General features: G+C 37.2%; 1 protein-coding gene across 1 annotated transcript in view; it reads right to left on the bottom strand.

Moving 5' to 3' along the window:
* LOC117659836 (DGAT1/2-independent enzyme synthesizing storage lipids-like) overlaps positions 1-12,499 on the bottom strand; it is a 32,723-nt gene extending 20,224 nt beyond the window's left edge. Inside the window, exons 1-4 of the mRNA XM_087890572.1 lie at positions 12,442-12,499; positions 4,980-5,317; positions 2,888-3,052; positions 1,942-2,135 (exon numbers count right to left, since the gene is read on the bottom strand). Of these exons, the coding sequence (XP_087746698.1) occupies positions 1,942-2,135; positions 2,888-3,052; positions 4,980-5,271 (651 nt within the window). The 5' untranslated portion in view covers positions 5,272-5,317; positions 12,442-12,499. The remainder of the gene's footprint in view (positions 1-1,941; positions 2,136-2,887; positions 3,053-4,979; positions 5,318-12,441) is intronic.
* Between the last annotated feature and the right edge of the window lie 4,796 nt (positions 12,500-17,295).

Raw genomic sequence — 17,295 nt, 5'->3', positions numbered from 1 at the left:
TCTGCCAGCGAGACAAATGTTTGACCAAATTTTTTATATTCTAGACATTTACCCTCTTCTTTTATTATGTGTACCTCTTGTAGACACATTATATCAACATTTTGTTTACCTAGTTTTGTTAATATTCTTTTCCTCTTTTTGTGGTCGTTTAGACCATTGACATTTATAGATATTAATTTCAAGTCATTCATCTCTATACCCCTGTCTGGTTACTGGTTCTTGGTTTTCTTACGGCTCTTATTGGTTTGCTTTCTTCCCTTTGGCTTCTTCTTCTGTTTTCTCCTCTACAGTTGCTTCGTTTGTGTTCTGTTGGTGTAGGGCTTCCTCCTCCACTGCTACTGTCTCTAGTTCTTCTTTGCTACCCTGCTCTTCTTCCACGCCTCTCAGCTGCTCAAGGAAATCTTGTGCTGTACTCAAACTTTCTATTTTAATTTTTCTTCCTTGCCAGGTTATTAGCATCCCTTCTGGGAGGAGCCACCTGAATAGTATCTTTCTTTTGTTCAACTGTATGGCCAAAAATCTGTATTCCTTTCTCATCTCCCGAACTCTTCTTGGTATCTGTTTTAGAATTATTATTTCTTTTCCTCGATATGTTATCTGTTCGTCTCTTGCCAAGTTGTATAGAATATCTTTAACTTTTTTCCTTGCAAAGCGGATATGTACTTCCCTAGGAAGCTTATTCCTTCTTGCATAATTTGTCTGGACCCTGTATACATCGTCCAACTCTCTAATTATCACCTGTTTATCTTGTTGAAGTGCATCAGCTATCAGCTCCGCCATCTTCTCGCCTAGATCTTCCTCTTTGTCCTCAACAACATTCTGAAATCGCAAGTAGAAGGAAGCCTGGTCCATCTCTAATTGGGTTATTGAATCTTCTAACTCTTTATTTTGACTTGTTAATGTTTGGTCCATGATATCCAATTTCTTTTCGGTTTGGTCAATTCTTGTTTCGGCTTTTTGAATTCGTTGCTCATTATTGAATATTGATGTTTGGATTTCATTCATTTTCTGGTCCAATGCATGTATATCTGATTTTAATTCGACATGGTTATTTAACAGTTTTTCCTGCATTGCCATCATTGTTTCTTGAATCAAGGTGAACGACGCTTGCAGAGTTTGCATTGCCAGGCCTTCTGTTGATTTCTGTGTTGCCGGAGAGGTTGTAGCGATGGTGGGATTAGAGGGAGTCTTTTTTCCTGTTTTCCCCACTGTTGATGACATGCTTGTCATTTCTTTCAGGATTTTTTTTTGTTCTCTAATTATCCTATCAATATTACTCCAAATTCTCATTCGCCAGTTAGCGCCTCTGTTATCTTTCTTTATATATATATAAATATAATTATTTATATAATTATTTCTTGTAAATCTTTGGATGAATAAAGCTAATTTTCCAGTGGACAATCACTATCTATATCTATAAAGGGGTCTAAATCTCTTCCCAACAATACCTTATATTCAATATATCGTTAATATGTATTAAGTTGGCTTAGCAGTTATAAGTTAGACAATTCAATACTAGACAATCAATATATCAATTAATCAACAATTCACAATCAGTGTATCAATTAATTTAGCTAATTTTTACTAGAACAAAAGGAAAGAAAACTCTTCCTTCCTATTTTAATGTTAATTTTAATTTTCACTTCTTTTGTAGCTATGCTATTTGTATGCATGACTACATAATGTATAATGTATGCATTTATACTTTCAATGTCTTAAATAGTTTAGCATAATAAAATGATGAAAATAAAAAAGTGATTTGAATTATATGAACTGAAAAAAACAAGATTTTCCTTTTCCTGGCCTGGCCAATCTGATTTGTAGTTGTATGCATCCTCCTGTGCATTAGCAAATAGCTTAAAAATAAATAGATGATATTTATAAATGCATATTCCACTTTAAAAGACCACTAGGAAAAAGATATGAAGACAAATGGCTTACCACTTTGGCATCTATAGCTATGTGAGCAAATCCTTTACGTTTTCTCCATATTAGTTTACACTGGTGATTTCCATAGTTTTGCTCTCGTTTGCCTCCTGGTGCAACTCCAACTAAGTGCCCTTGTTTCAGAACGTTTATACACCTTTCTCTTGTAGAACAATCACAGCGATAAATGGAAATGAATAGTTTTAATCCTGCAAAAGCAGACCTAAGAAATCATTCTGTTCTTGCTTGTAAAATAAAACAGAATACATATATTTCCATCATGACATAACATCATCTGTCTGGAACCTGCACTGCATATCAGACATTAATACAATTGAGCGAGTCCAGAGATATTTCATGAGAAGAGTCTTCCACTCCTCACAACAGAATACTTATGCCACCAGGCTTAGACAACTTAGAACTACGTCGCCTTCAGTCTGACCTAAGTGTAGTACACAAAATTATCTGCTGCAATGTCCTACTTGTCAATGACTACTTCAGCTTCAACCACAGTGATACACAAGCACACAATAGATACAAACTTAAGGTAAAGCACTCCAAACTCAATTGCAGAAAATACAACTTCAGCAACAGAGTGATCAATGCCTGGAATGCACTACCTGACTCTATTGTTACATCCCCAAACCCCCATAACTTTAACCTTAGACTGTCTACTGTTGACCTTGACCCATTCCTAAGAGGTCTGTAAAGGGCGTGCATAAGTGCACCAACATGATTACCGTACCTGTCCTAATGTCCCCATTTATTTGTATCCATTTCCCGTATTCATAATCATGTTTATACTTATATCTGTTACCTTATACATCCTTGACAAATAAATAAATAAAAAATAAAAAACTCAAAACAAGACTTTGAAGAAGAAAAATTGGACTTCACAGGTTAGTGAATCAATTTTATTAACCTTCCCCCTAAAAAAACCCTAAACATAGTAATTTTTTACCTGGTAAAAGCGAGAGAACATGGTCTACCACAGAATAGGAGATTCTCCCAGTGAGTCTATACAACCTAATTACAAAAGAGTGATAGTCAATTGGAAAGGCTCCATGATAAAATACAAGAATCGCTGGTCCTTCGGGTAAATTTTCTAGTCCAGAAATCTCATAACCTGTTAATGGGAAAACAATGAAATGGCTTCAGTTTTTTTCCAGAAGAGTTTCCTATAGAAGATCACATAGAAAAATGGCATATTTTTCTTATCAAGCTAAACATTTTAAATCAAATGTGCTTTTTGGAACTATCACATTGATTCTCAAAATAATAAGTTTAAATTAAAGCAGCACATTTGGAGTTTAATATTAAGGCACAGGAAAAGGCAAGGTATGCACATGGTAGAGGTAAGGATTAGCAGAAATATTGCTGATCTTAATTTGTTTACTGCCAGACTTCTAGTTATTGGGCTTTGCATATGAAATAAAATTCAAATTATTTTAATGGTCAAAAAGGCTAGAACTACAGATTGCTAGGTTGGATGTCTATTTTGTGCCAGGCCAAAACCAGGACAAATTATGTCTTAGCATAAAATGAAAAGCTGATGTGCTTCTAAGTAACTGAAACCTTAGAACAAACGATATTACAGTATTCGTCTTCTTTTGACTATAATAGGAGAAGCCATATGACTGCTTCACTCAATGACTGTTTTCCAAGTTGCAGTCATTAAACAGAGCACTGGAGAGAAGGCCAGGGATTTTTGGGGTTGCTACGCCGATGATGAGAGGCACATGCCTTCCCATACACAAGGGAGATCAGGGCCTATTCTCTCTTCCAAATGTTCTCCAAATGTTAATAAGTCTTTAAGGAAACAAATGCAAAAATGTCACCAGAACCAGACAAAAGAAGTTGGGTCTGAGCACATGGAAAACCCTTGTTGGCCCGTTTATGCTTCGCTGGCTCGGTTGGCTTGGTCTCCTCTTCAGCTTGTGGCTAGATGATAGACTTGCTCAGCAGCCCCTTGCCAAGTGTCCTTTGTAGGTCGCTGGCCTCCAGAAAACACTTGAACCAAGCCATGTACGACCCCCATTTCTCTATGGCGGTGCAAAGGCAGACATCCTGATCATTTCACTTGGCACTGAGCTTGTCCGCCTGGCTGGATTCGTCGTTGTCAGCTCTTCAGCTTGCTTCTTGTTCACCTCAATCCCATCCTCGTCGCCAATATTAAGTTGGGCAAATGAGGAGGCAGAAGCAAGGTCTTCAGTAACAACAGCTCTTTAATTCACAGTGTGAATCCAGCAAAGCATACAGTAAAACAGCTCCCTTTATATACTACTCCAGCCAGGGAGTTAGCCAATCACCAACGTACTATTGTTCTTTTAAACTTCCCGCCAAAACTATATACATTACACCCAACAGCTATTAGACTTGAAAATGAACATGGCAAGAATAGCTGCCAGTCCTGAGAAGCAACAAACCGAACACTTTGGGGGATAAAAGGGGTCATAAGTAAGGCCTGTGCACTCTTTGAGTTAACTTTCTATCTATAATTGGTAGCTTCCATCCCTCTGATTAATACCTGGCAGGCTAGCTGAGAAGGATGTGGCAAATGTCTGCGTGCATGTGAGAAAATGAAAATCTACATTGCAAAACCAATAAAGTTTTTGTCTTACTTTAAATTCTTCAGGTCTCTGCAAATTCCGAAGAACCAGTTATAACTCAGTGTTCAGTTAAAAATGATTTGAGCTTGGCTATTGACCTGGGCTGTGAGTGTGTGTGTGTGAGTGACCATAAGCAAACTTGATATTGTGTGGAGTACTGCAATTATTCTCTTAAATTGAGGTTAAGGCAGCTCCTTCATTCAGTTCTGCAACCTCAGAGATTAAGGGAGTTTCTTGACTAATTGCAGAAGCATTTTTTAAAAAGCGAATTCTATATAAATTGGCAGTATGCCGCCTGTTTTCCCTTTATTTTCTACTACATTCTGATGAGGTTCCAAGATACAAATGACTGCAGATAAGGATTGGCCCCAGGAATGATGTCTATGAGGGAAAATATATTCCTTATCTCTGCCTTAAAGAATTAATGAAAAACGTCCTACTTACTGTGCAGTATCTTTCCAAACAAATCTGTCACCAGTGCGTATATTTTCCTTGGCATATCCCATTGTTTGCTACTGGTATCTTCTGGCAAATTACCAATTTTTTTCCACACATGAAGTACTAGACCATAGGCATAAAACCAGGAAAATGCAAAAATAAGTGGATAGTATAATAGTATCAGTATCGCTAACACTGTTATGGGATATACCATAAAGCCTGCACATTCTTCCAAAATGTAAGTTGACCATATGGAATATTCTTTTCCAGGGATATAGAATATATTTTCTGCAATCATGTTTAAACTCAGACTACATGAATAAAAGTCCAAAAGTGCTTTCTTCCTGGAAAGAAAAAGTACAAACAAGCTTTAATATAATTACTATTTGCAATATTGAGCTTTCGACAGCAGAATATCAGAATGGCACTGAATACCTTGTAATGATACTTTCAAATAGCCTTATGGAGAAGGCCTTCCTGGGCTGTGAGATGGTAAAACAAATCAAATCTTCGTACAATCAATCAAACTATTGATACATTTAATGAAATATTACTGGTATAGTTAGAGGCTCAGGCTAAACTTGTTTTTTTTTTTTTTTAACCAACCAAGAAAGAAAAGGTTTGAATGGCCAGCCAAAGGTGCACCCCCCTCCTTTATTTTTATTAGAAAGGGATCAATACTAGACTGCTTGCAAGAAACCCTCCTTCTGTTCCCTTCTGCTAGAACTTGTTTCATTATGATAGGCATCTCCAAGGCAGAATGGGATGAGAGCTGGGATGGTAGTTTTGTTTGAGAACACTAATTTTCATTTGGCAAGTTAGCTTCAATTAATAGAAAACAAATAGTAAAACAGGTTTGTATCTGAGGACATTAATCTTCAGTTGGCAAGTGAGCTTCAAGACTTTCATCACCATAAATTCCAAAATACTCTTCTTGTAGTTCTTCTGCAGCTAAAATATCAGGGATGTTGCACAGCAAACCAGTCTCCCAGAGCGTATAAAAACATTGTGCTACTCAGTGGTGGCATTCAATATTTTTAACAACTGGTTCTGTGGGCGTGGCTTAGTTGGGGGTGTGGCTTGGTGGTCATGTGACCGTGTGGGTGTGGCTAGCTGGTCATGTGACCGTGTGGGTGTGGCTATGTGCATAGGGATTACTCAGAGGGCTGAAAAAAGTCATTTCTGACTGGTCCTCGCACTTATGACCATCCTCACATTTATGCCCATTGCGGCATTCTTAACAACCGTGTCAGTCATTTCACCACTACTTCTCTTCAACATGGTGACAAGATAGGGTGTAAAACGTAAAATGTGAGGACAGTCGTAAGTTCAAGGACTGGTCAAAAGTGCGAGGGCCAGTCAAAAATAACTTTTTCAGTCTTCTGACTAGTCCATATGCACATAGGGACTATTCAGAGGGCTGAAAAAAGTCATTTCTGACTGGTCCTCACATTTTTTACCGGTCCTCGCACTTATGACCTTCCTCACATTTATGCCCGTTGCGGCATTCTTAACAACTGTGTCAGTCATTTCACCACTACTTGTCTTCACCACAGTGACAAGATAGGGTGCAAAACATAAAATGTGAGTACAGTCGTAAGTGCGAGGACTGGTCAAAAGTGCGAGGACCGGTCAAAAATAACTTTTTCAGCCCTCTGAGTAATCCATATGCACAAAAGGATACAGCAATAGAGAGGGATGAAGGAAGGAGAAGAGAGATGGAAGAAAGAAGGAGAGACAGGGAAGGAAGAGAAGGGAGGAAGGGAAGGGAAATTAGAGTAAGAGTGAGGGTAAGAGTGGGAGGAAGAGAGGAGGAGAAGAAGAGGGGGGGGGAAGACAAAATAAGAAGGAAAGAAAAGAGAGAGGTGGTAGGTTTGAGGAGAAAGATTGCTGTACAGTAAAAAGGATGAAATGGAAGAAAGGCAACCCCAAACAAATATAAATATATTAAGATAAAGAATGAATTGTTAAACTTTAAAGAATAAAAGAGAATAAATATGAATATGTATTTATGTGTTTTTACTTGGCTGTACACCGCCCTGAGTCCCTAGGGAGAAGGGCGGTATATAAATTTGAAGTAAATAAATAAATAAATAAAAATAAATAAATAAATAAATAAATAAATAAATAAATAAATAAATAAATAGCAGTAATTAGAAACACACATACAAACATACAATGTATTTTCTTTGAACAGAGTATTTGGCCAGTTCACAAATTTAAACAGTGTTTAGTCATTTCAATTAAATTTACAATTTCTATATTTCCTTTTTGCCATATTTATTCCTTATCTTTTTTTTTTAAAGAAAACAATATTACCCTTCATCCTCATCTCTAATCTTAATCAAATTCAATTTTCCCTTCTATTCTATATTATACCCCTTCTCATTGTCATCTATTTTTATATCCATCCTCACATTGGTTAATTATGTAATATTATAGTTGTTTAATATAAATTCAACATTTTAATATAAATCAATTAGTTATATAACTATCTTTTTTGTATATTAATCAATATGAACATGAATATTCCAATTATTTCTATGCAATCCAATTTCTTACAAATCAATTAATTATATTTACCAATAATAATAAACCAAATAATTTCCCCTGTATATTCCTCCAAACCACAACTTAACCATTTCTGCTTTCAACACAATATACAATTAATAGTATCTCAATTATTACAATTCCCTATTTAAATAGAGCTTTTTTTCTTTTGTGTTTTAAAATCTTGAACTCTCCTCTTTTTCCCTAAAGAGGAACTACCTCTTTAGGGAAAACTACCTTTCCACTAAAGGTAGTTTGCACCTACCTTTTTTGGTGAGGAAAAAGAAAAGAAATCCGCCTGCCTAATTTTCCAACGTTGCAGCAACAGTAAAGCAGGCTTTTACTTTCAGTTTCATTTTTCAGCATAGATAGGGAAAAAAAAATCTGCACTCTTTGCAAGCAAGCAGCAGAGCCCTGAGCAAAACAGCTGAGAGCAAATCAGCTGAGAGTCGGGAGGCTGATAGAATCAAGGGGCTAATTAGCCTATGCTGAAGCTCCGCGGGCCAATAAAATTACAAAAAAACACCGAACCGTTTGTTAAATTGCTGGTTCGCCCGCCCCTCACCCACCACTATTTATTGGCAATAAATAGTGGTGCGGAGGGGCGGGGAAAGGGGCGGGGTGAGCCAGCAATTTAATAAAGGGTTCGGCCGAACCCCCTAGAATCGGCAGAATCCCACTACTGGTGCTACTCTAACTTAACAAGTGTTTCACTCCCACTTAATACAGCTGTTTGAAAAAGAAACTGGTTATACATCTAAACGTTCTATAGCTTCTGAGTATTGGAGTTCGAGGGAAAAAAGTAATGTGTCTGGAATCAGCCAGCACAGATGCTAAAGCAGCTGTATAAGTGTGGTGTTGCAATATTTTCAGGATCAGACTCAATAATATTAGTAAGAGTTAAAGGTTTAAATATATTTCCTTTTATTTACAATAGGCATTCTATATTCACTGAATATTCACAGATAGAAGCAAGGAAAAGGGTGTAGGTGGCTCCTTATATATACAATGGGTGGAGCTATAAGTAGGAGTGGTGAATTATGAATACATTAAGAAGTGAAGAATAAGTTAACCCCTGATACCCCGTTCATATATTATTTACACATTAGAGAATAAGGCATTTACATCTGACAAATCCCCCTCTAAATGCCGATTCGTTATACAACACCAATTACACTCAGATTCAGGACAATACAATACATACAACTTAGAAGTTAAATATTTGTGTTGCTTAGAAGGTAAAGGCTTTGTCAATATGTCTGCTAATTGTTCTGAAGTATCACAATGCACTGCTTTAATAAATCCATCCTGAGATAATTGTCTCACATGTTTAAATTTTATATCTATATGTCTGGACCTTTGTCCAATGGCATCAGATCTAGATATTTCAATGGCTGCTTTATTGTCTTCATGCATAACAAAAGGCAAAGCAGGTTTTTTCCAAACATCTGAAATTAAATCATTAAACCATACAAGGTTATTTGCAGCTTTGGATAAACAAACATATTCCGCTTCTGTCGTTGAAGTGGCCACTAGTTCTTGTTTACCAGTGTACCAGTAAACTGGACAGTCATTTAAGAGAAATATATAACCAGATGTACTTTTTCTACATGAGGTGTCTCCAGCCCAGTCCGCATCTGCGTAACATGTAAGCTTTGGTTCTTTATTGTCTTTAGGTTCTAATATTAGGCAAAAGTCTAGTGTACTTTTCAGATATCTTAAAATTCTTTTAACAGCTTCCCAGTGATACATTGTTGGTTTGCTGACATGTCTGGATAATAAATTGAGTGGTAAGGCGATATCTGGTCTAGTCCAATTAGATATATAAAGAAGTGAACCTATGATTGATCTATAAAATGTGTTATCCTTGAATTCGGGGGAAGATTCATCAGTATTTCTTAGAAAATCAGTTTGCATAGGAGTATCACAAGGTTTGGCATTGTTTAAATTGCATTTATTTAAAAGTTCTACAATCTTATCTCTCTGAGTAAGTTTGAATCCCCTTCTAGTCTTATTAATTTGGACACCAAGATATTTGTTTACTTTACCTAGAGATTTTAACGAGAAATGTTCATTTAGTTTAGTTACAAAAGTTTCTCTTCTCTCTTTATGTTTTCCTATGTATAAAATGTCATCCACATAAATCAGTACAAATTCAATGTAATCATCATCCTTTTTGACAAAAAAGCAGTTATCAGCAGTAGTAGCGTTGAATTCCATGGTTTTAAGTACTTTCACTAAACAATCATACCATCGTTTACCAGATTGTTTTAACCCGTATAAACTCTTGTTTAACAACCAAATTTCATTTTTGTTTGTGTATTGACTGTGAGGTGCTCTTACGTATATTTCCTTATCTAGTTTAGCGTGTAGATACGCAGTCTGTATGTCGTATTGAAATACATCAAGGTTGAGTGCTGATGCTACCACTAGAGCTGTTTTGACACTCTCTGTTCTTACTGTGGGGGAATACGTGTCAGTATAGTCCTCCGGATATTTCTGTGCATAACCTTGTGCAACTAGTCTAGCTTTGTATAGAGTATTGCCTCCCTCTAAGTTTTTAATTTTATATATCCACCTGGTACCAATAATTGTTTTATCCTTAGGTGCAATTGCAGGTGTAAATACATTTAATCCTTGTAAACTTTCCATCTCTTTTTTCATCGCTAATTCCCATTTTTCCTTTTCTTCACGAGGGAGTTTTAACACTTCCTCATATGTATTGGGTGTTATTGGCTCACCATCCATATGCATTATGTAATCCTTGTATTTATTTGGCATTTGATTTCTGGTGTTTCTAATGGTTTTTTCAGGTTTACTATCGTTATCATGCAAATATCTTGCTTCCTTTTTTGTTAACGTGTCTGTCTTAATTTTGTGTTGGCTATTTGTCCAAATTTTGGTTTTGTTCTTATTTTTGTTGATATTTTGCTTTTCTATGATCCCTTCTTCATGAGATTTTGTACCTTTATATTTATTTGGAAATATTTCATTAAGATGTAATTTAGACCAGTTAGCCTGTTCATGGAACACAGCTGTTCTGGAGACTATAAATTTGTTATTGTTATCAATGAATCTGTACCCTTTAGTACCGGTTTCATATCCCATAAATCTGAGTCTTCTGGATACGTTTTCTCCCTTTCTTCTTAATTGTTTAGGTATGTGTACGTCTGCAGTGACTCCAAATATATGCATGTGTGCTAATTTTGATTTTCTATTATACATCACTTCATATGGTGTCTTATTTACAATGCTGGACCATGTTCTATTTTGTGTGTAATTTGAATAATGTAAGGCTTCTGACCAGAATTGTTTGCTTAAGCCAGCATCTTCCAATGTGCATCTAATCATGGTTTGTAATGTGGAATTTTTCCTCTCTGCAATCCCGTTCTGGAACGCAGAAAATGGACTAGATGTGTAATGTAACATTCCTTTGTCTTTTAACCATTGGGAGAATTCTTTAGACATGAATTCGCATCCCCTATCTGTCATAATTTGTTTTATTTTGATGTTATGTTGTGTTTCTATGCGTTTGTAAAATTCTTTAAATTTTTGAAATGTTTCATCTTTGTGTTTTAATGTATAAACAAACCCATAGCGGCTATAATCGTCCACTATTGTCAGGAAGTAACGTTTTCTATAAGTGATTGATGGAGTTAATGGACCAACTAAGTCCATGTGTACTAAATCAAAAATTTTGTTAGTTGATCTAGTAGATTTTCTTGGCCTGGGGCTAGTTTTTAGTTTTGTAGATTTACATACTGAGCATTCCAAATAGTTTTCACAATTTTTTATTTTAACACCTTCTGCGTTACAAAAAAACACCGAACCGTTTGTTAAATTGCTGGTTCGCCCGCCCCTCGCCCACCACTATTTATTGGCAATAAATAGTGGTGCGGAGGGGCGGGGCAAGGGGCGGGGTGAGCCAGCAATTTAATAAAGGGTTCGGCCGAACCCCCTAGAATCGGCAGAATCCCACTACTGGTGCTACTCTAACTTAACAAGTGTTTCACTCCCACTTAATACAGCTTTTTAAAAAAGAAACTGGTTATACATCTAAACGTTCTATAGCTTCTGAGTATTGGAGTTCGAGGGAAAAAAGTAATGTGTCTGGAATCAACCAGGACAGATGCTAAAGCAGCTGTATAAGTGTGGAAAAAGGCATTACTCCCTTAACTGTTCAGCAAGAAATGCTTCACGCATGCTTCACTTAAGGATTTCCTTATACCACTATACAGTAATGCAGAACAAGATAAAGAAATATATTGTCTCGCAATCTATCACTCTTTCGCAATCTATTAATAAGGAAACTCTGATTTACTGACAGAATGAATAATAAATTCATTATTCAGAATAATAAATATAAATTTTCCAAATAATAATAATAATAAATAAATATTTCCTGTCTTTGTTTTCTGTAACCTAACCTGCTCAAAGAACTTCTAGCAGAACAAGAGAGATAGAAACAATAGCATAACACTGTTCCATGCGCACTCTGATAGCTGGTATCACTATTAGCCTCTCTTCTTGGCTTTGTTCATAGATGGAACGATATAGCAGCAATATTTCAGATTCTACTGATATTTGAGAAGCAACCTCAGAATGACCCCAAAGTTTTGGAATAATATTCAGCTTTCTGCAAAACGATTCTAACACGCCATTTAGTCACTTAGAAGAGGTGATGAGAATAGGCGATTCAGCTGAATTTCCTTCAGAATGAAACAGTAGTTTATACATTAACAACCCCAACTTTTCTGCAATGAAAATATTACACTGAGGTCAGTATCAAAACATTAAAAGAAAAGTTGTACATTTATAAACAATCCGAACATTATTGATTAAAAATAGAAGGGATTCACACAGCCCTCCCAGTATTGAAAAAAAGGCAATGAATTTCACCTGCATACACAGTCATTACCTCTTTCAAACAGCTTGCTTGGAAGATCAATTTTACTCTGATGAGATATGGTTTTAAATGAACAAATGTTACACTCTCCTCCCTCAGAGGGTGGAGTTAGAACAAACTGAATTCAAATACCTAGAATTAACTATTCTTTTAGCCAATGGCAACTAACATTCATCTTTAAGTAAAGAACAAGCAGCTTAAGAAATGAGAACTAAGTCTGCCTGTGTTCTTATGGTGCCTGTGTTTAATCAACCTCAGATGACTCCTGATTTGTTATTCTGCTGAGGCTGACATTCTACTTGGATCAGCATGAACAGATTCACCTGAGTCTGAGTCCTGGGCCATGATACCATTTGGGCCCTATGATCTAATCCAGGCGTCTGCAACCTTAAACACTCAAAGAGCCATTTGGACCTGTTTCCCACAGAAAAGAAAACCCCGGGAGCCACAAAACCCTTCCTGTGCCTGACTATTTCTTGAGAGGCCACAAAACTAGCATATGTAGTTGAATTAAACATTCTGTTTCCTTATGAAACTTTTCTTTTCTTGGATTTATCCATGGTTGGCTTACTGGGGGTTGACAACCTCAATAAATTGCATGCTGGAAGGTGTCACACATTGGCGGTTGTGACACATATTTTGAGTGACAGGGAGCCGCAGCAGAGGGATGAAAGAGCCATATGTGGCTCCAGAGCTGCAGGTTGCTGACCCTGATGTAATCTAATCTAATGCAGAAAGGCATTTTCTGGGAATATCAGTTTTCGATATTCCACAATGGATGGGGTGATTATTTTCTGTTGTGACATCTATCCTTTGGAATTTCATTCTCCCTGAAGGCTGGAGCAGGCTTCTCCAGCACTGCACATGAGAAAACATATGCAGTGTCTGTCATTCAAGAATGGTTGGATAGAATAGAATACCAGAGTTGGAAGGGACCTTGGAGACCTTCTAGTCCAACCCCCTGCTTAGGCAGGAAACCCTACACCACTTCAGACAAATGATTATCCAACATCTTCTTAAAAACTTCCCATGTTGGAGCATTTACAACTTCTGCAGGCAAATTGTTCCACTGATTAATTGTTCTAACCGTCAAGAAATTTCTCAATTTTTATTGCAAATTGGAATTACAAATCAGGCAGGGTGGCAGACAGTGGTGGGTTGCTCCCGGTTCACACTGGTTCACAAGAACCGGTAGTAAAAAATGTTAGTAGTTCGAAGAACCGGTAATAACATTGGTTGGCCACGCCCCCGAACTGGTCCGCTTACCCCGCCCACCTCATCAGAGGCTTTTTTTTTACTTTTAAAAGCATTTTTTCTACAACCTCTTCTGCCATAAAATGCTTTTAAAAGTAAAATAAAAAAGCCTCTGATGATCATGCGACTCAGCTGGAATCGTCAGAGGCTTCTAAAAGAATTTTTTTATGCAACTTCTTAAGGTTGTAGAAAAAATGCTTTTAAAAGTAAAAAAAAAAAAAGTTGACCATGTCCACCCAGTCACATTACCCCATCACCAAGTCACACCCACAAAATAAACCACGCCCACAGAACCGGTAGTAAAAATTTTTAGAACCCACCCCTGATTTGGTGATAGTGTTCAGGGGCACTGCGGATTTCATTTTGATGATGATGTTTCTGATTCTCTCTTTTACTATTGATTTGGCCTTGTCCACGGTCAATTGGCCTAAATATTCATGAAATAGGCCAAGACTGCAAAGTTAGCTGCAGAAACAGCAGTTCCAATGAAATTGGTAATTCTACAGCAATAGCAGAGGCATCAGGCCTGTAAAATCAGTCATGATTTTAAGTCCTGAAATTAGAATCCTAATCCAGGCCTCCTCCTCCTCCTCCTCCTCCTCCTCCTCCTCCTCCTCCTCCTCCTCCTCCTCCTCCTTCTCCTTCTCCCAGGATCTGGAGCCAGGTGAGAAAGAAAAGTGGGCCTTCCCTCCCCTCCCCTAGGCCCTTCGGAGGCAGGAAACAGCCTGTTTCCCTACTCCTGGTGGGCCCAGAAGGCCCAAAAATCAGGTGGCTGTCATGTGCATGTGTGCCAGAGCTGAGCTGAGCTGTCGTGCCCACTGATATGGTTCGTTTGCCACCTGTGGCACGTGTGCCATAGATTTGCCATCACGGTTCTAGGCATTCTGTTGCATTTCTGGACATGTCTTGGTCTAGGATGCTCACAGTTGAAACTATTGTAAAGCGTATCCATGTGTTATATCTGTCGTCAGTGCTGACAGGGCATAAAATGAGAGCAAACACCACTACCATTTAGCACTGATGAAATTACTTAGTTGGGCATGAAACATCCGCAAGAAATCAATCAAGCTCAGAGAGCATCAAGGACCCTCATACTTACCCTATCTAAATCACACTTGCTTACAAGAATAAACTCAGGGCTCATAAAGTACATATGTTAGTACAAGGGTTTAAGAGAAAATTTCTGGAAAGAAAAGGAATCCAGCTTAAAAGTCCAATCTCTTACAAAGTCTATTACATTCTACTTTCTAACATTTCAAATATTGTACAACTCTATCTTTCCACATGGATAGAGAAAATGCCCTCAATCCTATGAACAAGAATATGTTAACTTTGAGACTAGGACAGGAACTCTTATGCTCATAGCAAAAATCCATTAGCCTAAGAAGAACTTCAGAGAATTCAGGGCAAATGATCTTCTACAGTTGCAACCAGTTTTTCTTGCTAGGCATGTTGGTTTGCTTCCTTCCCTCCTAAGGTTGGCTGTCAGCCATTTAGCTCAGCTTGATTGCTGGTGAATACATAGTTCTCATAAGTGCAATTGCAGCTATCACGACTCCTGTAGTCTTACTAAGACCAGAAGCAAGGATACAATTTCCAAATCCACTACGTGGGTTGCAAATCATACTTTCTATTCCATTGAACCTGATCATCTAGGAACCTTTTTCCTAAATGCGTTTTCAAAATGAAACAACAAAATCAATTTCATAACCTTATCTCCGCAGGCGTACTTAGAAATGATTCTACTAGATTTAGTACCCATAATATTGTCTAAGATTCCAGTTTTATTAGAATTATGTAATAAATTCAATACAAAATATACAAAATCACATAGCAGCAGATTCTTGAAATCCACCTGCCACTTCTTTTTCCTATCCTACATAAAATTATTGATACAAAACTCATTTTCCTTTTGAAGGATATGGTAGATCACTAAACATTTTATAGAGAAAAAGTGTGTTTCAGCAGATGCAGTTATTTTGCATATTGGAGTCCAGTATGTGTTTATCACTACTAGAGTGAGCTTTCTAAAGAGAATTAAATAACAGAAGCAAACAAAACTCTTCAGCTAATGGCAAAAAAACATTTCACAGAAAAGTCTAAATTTCCTTATCTGGGATGTACACCTTGGTGATACCAATAACCTCCTGACATAAGTGATTGAAAAAGCAATATCAAAATCTGAATTATGATAAAAGTTTCAAGGCATTACTAGTTTGAAACCTTTCCATCTTCATTTTAAAGAGCTCAGATAAAGATTCCTTTCATTTCCCATGCATATCCAGTGCCATTTGTCTTTGTTCCCTTCTTGGTCAGAAAGGAAAAAAAGATGAAAAGGAGACTACTAATGAAGCACATAGAATATGGTAATATATTCACCAATTCAGAGTTCACAGCCTTATGGCAATGGGTTAGGAATGAGGTTACAGAACGTAAGGCAGCGTTGGGCTTCCGTGATTGTGGCCTGAACCACAAATTTTCTGACATTACAGGTAGCCCTCAACTTACGATCACAATTGAGCCCCAAATTTATGTTGCTAAGTGAGTAAAAACTCACATTTTTAAACTGAGTTTTGCCCCATTTTATGACATTTCTTGCCACAGTTGTTAAGTGAATCACTGCAGTGATTAAGTTATAACACTGTTGTTAAATGCATCTGGCTTCCCCATTGACTTTGCTTGTCAGAAGTTCTCAAAAGGTGATCAAGTGACTCTGGGACATTCCAACCATCATAAATATGATTCAATTGCCATTTTGATGAGTCAATTGAATTTTGATCCCATAACCACCCACGGGATGATGATGCAACGGTCATAAGTGTGAAAAATGGTCATAAGTCACTTTTTTCAGTGCCGTTGTAACTTTGAACGGTCACTTAACTATTGTAAGTGGAGGACTACCTATATTCTGGTAACTGTGACTGGCATCTTCAGAGCCAAGTTGGTCTGTTCTGTCATCTAATTCAGTCCCTGCTCAGTTGCCTGTGGTTTGTTCCCCAACATTGCCCAACAGATGCTGAATATGAAAGCCTATACCAGCATAGGTTACATAATGTTGGAAAAGGAATATGTGTATTTCGGCACTGATTTCTCAGTAAATATATTCAGATGTGGCCTTACTATTGCTTTGATCTTTGATCTATTAGGAAATCTTTAATGGGGAGATTGTTTATTTGATAGGATGAAATATTCATGTGTTCTAGTTCCACATTTAGAAATGATCACTTTTATTCCCAGGCAAAGAATTTCATCATAGAAATATTCATTGTGCAATACTAATGATAAGTCTGAATGATGGACATTTTTCCTCCTAACCCTAACCAGGGGTCAGCAATCGTGGCTCTGGAGCCGTTTGTGGCTCTTTCACCCCCCTGCTGTGGCTCCCTGTCACTCAAAATATGTGTCACAACTACTGGCACGTGATTTATTGAGCTTTTCGACCCCTTGGAGAAATCCAAGAAAAGAAAAGTTTCAGAAAGCAGAATGTTTAATGTACATGGGCAAATTCATTTGCTTTCACTGCTGATAAGACTGGTTTACCAGTATGCTTAATATGTGGTGAGAAATTGGATATATGCCATGTTATCTTTAATTTTAAATGTCAAAAGGGGT

Source organism: Pantherophis guttatus, chromosome 3, assembly GCF_059756535.1.
Source record: "Pantherophis guttatus breed Tessera chromosome 3, ASM5975653v1, whole genome shotgun sequence".
Classification (NCBI taxonomy): domain Eukaryota; kingdom Metazoa; phylum Chordata; class Lepidosauria; order Squamata; family Colubridae; genus Pantherophis; species Pantherophis guttatus.
The sequence above is the reverse complement of the archived record's forward strand: the minus strand, read 5'-3'. Positions and strand labels throughout refer to the sequence as shown.